Source organism: Echinops telfairi, unplaced genomic scaffold (assembly GCF_000313985.2).
Source record: "Echinops telfairi isolate 266 unplaced genomic scaffold, ASM31398v2 ScPeMD7_6273;HRSCAF=7185, whole genome shotgun sequence".
Taxonomy (NCBI): Eukaryota; Metazoa; Chordata; class Mammalia; order Afrosoricida; family Tenrecidae; genus Echinops; species Echinops telfairi.
Window position 1 is genome coordinate 4,345,549 of NW_022110173.1, and position 4,397 is coordinate 4,349,945.

At 40.7% G+C, this 4,397-nt stretch overlaps 1 protein-coding gene and 1 non-coding gene across 2 annotated transcripts in view; both read left to right on the plus strand.

Annotated features, from left to right (window-relative positions):
* LOC101659855 (cat eye syndrome critical region protein 2) overlaps positions 1 to 4,397 on the plus strand; it is a 53,519-nt gene that overhangs the window by 13,473 nt on the left and 35,649 nt on the right. Inside the window, exons 2-3 of the mRNA XM_045295899.1 lie at positions 2,269 to 2,452; positions 3,932 to 4,071. Of these exons, the coding sequence (XP_045151834.1) occupies positions 4,016 to 4,071 (56 nt within the window). The 5' untranslated portion in view covers positions 2,269 to 2,452; positions 3,932 to 4,015. The remainder of the gene's footprint in view (positions 1 to 2,268; positions 2,453 to 3,931; positions 4,072 to 4,397) is intronic.
* On the plus strand, positions 1,687 to 1,748 carry LOC115871596. Its single transcript, XR_004047374.1, has one exon. It is a non-coding gene; the product is annotated as a U7 small nuclear RNA (small nuclear RNA).

Consider the following 4,397-nt stretch of genomic DNA (forward strand, 5'->3'; position numbering starts at 1 on the left):
CGCGCACACACACCTCATTCACGATGATACGATTTTTTGTTCTTTGGTGCCTCATACCTGATCCCTTCGACACCTCGTGATCACACAGGCAGGTGTGCTTCCATGTGGGCTTTGTTGCTTCTGAGCTAGATGCCCGATGACCTTCAAGCCTTAGGATCTTAAATTCTTAAAGGCTACTACTCATCAAGGAATTTATTGCCTGTAGAATTTAAGAACTACTAATTCAGAAAGTACTAGCCCAGACTTTAGTTTTCTGGAGCCTTCTTTCTGTTTCAAATTGCCCCTGGCCAGTATCTGTGGTTTCACAAATTTATTTGTTTGCTTGCTTGTTTTTCTACCTTCAGTTTCTGGTGTTGAAAGAAAAGGATGCAGATTTATATGAAAAGAATTATATCTATATACAATTAAATAGAATTATTTTGTATGTTCAGCCATCAAGTACCTCTTCATGTTGCAGGCTTTTAAGGAGCCATCTTAAAGAAAACTTGCCACAAAGGTGACATAATTGAAACAGAGGAGAATAAGGCTATTAGAAAGGAATCTGAAACGTGCAATTCTTTGAGAGAAGTAGAGGCTTTCAGACAAATTGTAGGGACAAAGAACAGCACTGTTGATATACATACGGCGTTTGTTCCACTGGTTTGTTTATACGCGCCTTTTGTCTGACATTTGAGTAAGAGGCGGTCTCTGATTGTCTTCTTCACACTCCTGGCTAATCAAAATCATTTCTTTTAAAAACAGAATTGCCATTTTACCTTTAAATTTGCTTTAAACGTACTGTCAACTTTATACCACCAGTTTTGAACTCCTCTTTACCCAGGTACGCACTCCTAAAAGGGCAACACCACCAGCTTCACAGGTAGTGGAGAGGCCAGGCCAGGCCAGGCCAAGGTTCAAGCAAGCTCCAGCACTAGCCAGGACTCGGGCTTCCAGGGGGACTTTAGTCACATCACATTTCTAGGGTTCTTGTTAATGTAGATTTCTTGGACCCAATTTTTTTCTTCTTTCAAAAAACTTGCTTCACCAGGAGGGTGGGGTAGAGAGGGAGAACCGATTACAAGGATCTACATATAACTTTCCTCCCTGGGGGATGGACAACAGAAAAGTGGGTGAAGGGAGCCGTCGGACAGGGCAAGATATGACAAAATAATAATTTATACAGTATCAAGGGTTTGTGACGAGGGGGGAACCAGGAGGGATGGGGGGAAATGAGAAGCTGATGCCAGGGACTTCGTGGAGAACAAATGTTTTGAGAATGATGAGGGCAATGAATGTACAAATGTGCTTTACACAATTGATGTATGTATGGGTTGTGATAAGAGTTGTGTGTGCCCCTAATAAAATGATTTAAAAAATTTTTTAAAAACCAACTTCTTCATTTTCTCAACAAATATTTCCTTTGCCTCTTTCTAGAAATGTAGATGCACCAATTTGACGAATAATTCCTTTGGTCCCTTTGCGAGAAAATGTTTCAAATCAAGCATGAGGTGAAATTAAGTCCAGATTCCTTAATTGTTCAGATGTAGAATAACCATCAAATAATTGAATTTCAGGATCCTATATACAGAGCACCTTTACACATACTGATTAGAGTGCTGTTGTAGAGTTCCTCTTAAAACTCCACCCCAAAATGTTCAAGTTTCCATTAAAGCTGTCTTGAAATCTTTTCTATAGAAAGGCTATCTTCAGTGTCACAGCTCTTTTAGAATTTGTCTAACCGGTTTTCTGGTCTTTGCCAGAAAACACACACACACAGAAAGGCTATCTTCAAAATTTAGAATATAGGTGTTGTTGTTTTTTTAAAGAATATAGTATTTTGTGAGATTTAAGATTTTATGTATAATGGAATATACATTATTCCATGTATGTGTACCATTACATCTTGGCTTGAAGCCATCTATGTGGTGGGCCTTTTTTCCGAACCATTGATTATATCTGACCTGCATAGGAGCAAAAGTAAGGTGGTCACTTCAGTCTACAATTTCCATCATGAATTATTAAAGCCTTGTAGATCAGGATGTGCTGTTTGTAGTTTAAAGTACAACAACCCATTTTGTCAGAACTACCCTTAACATATTGATCTTTGTGATGTGGGGAATTAAAAGATAATGTGAATCTTCAGAGGGAGCCTTCGAAAGCCTTCGTATTACAAAATCTCATTTTCGTCCTCGTTAAGATTTCTCAGTGAGCACACTGTCTTGTTCTTTCCCTCCTTCCCCACTTGGCTTTTACATTGACGTGTTTTTCTTTTGGGGGTGCTTTGGTTAGGCCCCAGACATTCCACAGCTACCTAGAGGACATCATCAACTACCGCTGGGAGCTTGAAGAAGGGAAACCCAACCCTCTCAGAGAAGCTAGCTTTCAAGAACTGCCGCTTCGCACCCGTGTGGAGATCCTTCATCGCCTCTGTGATTATCGGCTAGATGCAGACGATGTCTTCGATCTGCTCAAGGTGATGAAGTGGGAAGCCCCTCCGTGGGGGTGAGGTGGGGTGGCGTGGGGAGGTGTTATCAGTGTAACATCTGAAGATCGGGAGAGTGTGTCACTAGTATCACTATGTACCTTACGAAACTCTGACCACTTAGCCAAGGGAATCCATAGATGCTGTTTGGTTTTGTTTTCTCCTACTTGCTCGAGTCTGCGCTGGCATTAGAAGAATTGGAGGCAGCTCTTTTTGTCTGGTGATGCAGTGCTTAACATATTCAACTGCTAGCCGAAAGGTTGGTGGTTTGAAATAGGAGAAAGATGTGGGGGTCTGTCACGGGAAAGATTTGCACCCTTCAATATCAAGGAGTCTAGGAAGGATGTTTGGAAACTTAATTGTGGTAGCAATTTTATAATCCTGTTTGACATGATTGAACTATGGAATAACATGATGTATTAACTCCCAATTTATATTAAAACAAAAAATATTTACGTCCTTGGCAACCGTATGTAGCATTTCTACTCTTGGGTAGGTTTGCTCAGTGTCAGGATTTACTCAATAGCAGTGGTTAGGTTTTGGTTGTTTGGTATTTGTACTCCCTGTTGTCAACCAAATTGCAACTAAATTAGCCTATGGATAGCCTTTTATTTGTCTAAGTCCAAACTCTGTTGAATCTAATAGAAATACATTTATTGAAGGTTCCAAAGATCTTAAACCTTCTTGTAGGCTAGTAAAGTTCATCTTTCATGCACCTTGTGTTGTCAAAGAAAAATAAAAAGTGGATTATCTCTTCCTTCCTCCTTCGTCCTCTTTTGTTATATCTGTTTTAGAAGCCCGTCTCAGAGGGAGGGTGTGGGTTATTGCTTTTCACTCATAGGGAGGTCAGTTTCTAATCCTGTTCAATCACAAATGATTAGATGTGTTGATGACTTCACTCCCGGCCATGTTATAAAAATCACTGTGTAATTTAGCACAGTCTTTGCTGAGAACTCCAGGACTTGAATAGCAGTCAGAAGGCCAACATGGGTCAGACCCCAGGGTAAATTGGGAGCTGTATTGCTGGAGCTCAGCTGGAATAAGAGGTTACTGTGGGTTACGATGGAGCTACAATAGAGAATCACGTGGGACAACGCTTTCACATCTTTTTTTGCTCTACTGCAATTGTTTTTTCATGGGTGCACACACAAAATCATAATAAATCTAAGCAAGATCTATAAAATATACATCAAAAGTTCATTTTGGTGTGTGTGTGTGTGTGTGTGTGTGTGTGTGTGTGTGTGTGTGTGAAATAGGACAATGGTGGGGTGAGGAGCAGTTAGATATTCCCATGCTTTATTCTTGAAAAGACAGTGCGCTGTCCCATTCTCTGGTTTTCATATCTGCTAGATTGAAAAATTCTACAAACCAACTGTTACACTTGGTCTTGATTCCTATTTACATTTTTTCTCCTGTTTGTTTTGTTTCTCACCACTCTCCCAACCCCCATCTTCAATTTCTTCTCCCTAGGGTCTGGATGCAGACAGTCTCCGTGTGGAACCACTGGGTGAAGACAATTCCGGGGCACTCTACTGGTATTTCTATGGGACTCGGATGTACAAGGAGGACCCTGTACAAGGAAAATCCAATGGAGAACTCTCCTTGTGCAGGTGCTTTCTTCATGGGCGGGCCTGTGACGGCTGTTAACATAAATATGTCATAGCAATTCACGCATCAGAACTCTACAGGACTTCTTTTCAATTTCCCTAACAGAGAAGTTAGCTGTAACAGCAGTACCAGTAAAGAAGTATTGGGGAGTTACATAAGGAATAGAGAAGAATTAAGTTATAGCCTCGCCTACAGATTATAATGGTGAAAGAGCTTTTGAGGGTCCTGTAGCGCAGTGGTTCTTAACCTTCTGAACGCCGTGACCTTTTAATACAGTTCCTCATGTTGTGGTGACTTCCCAACCATAAAATTATTTTTGTTGCTGCTT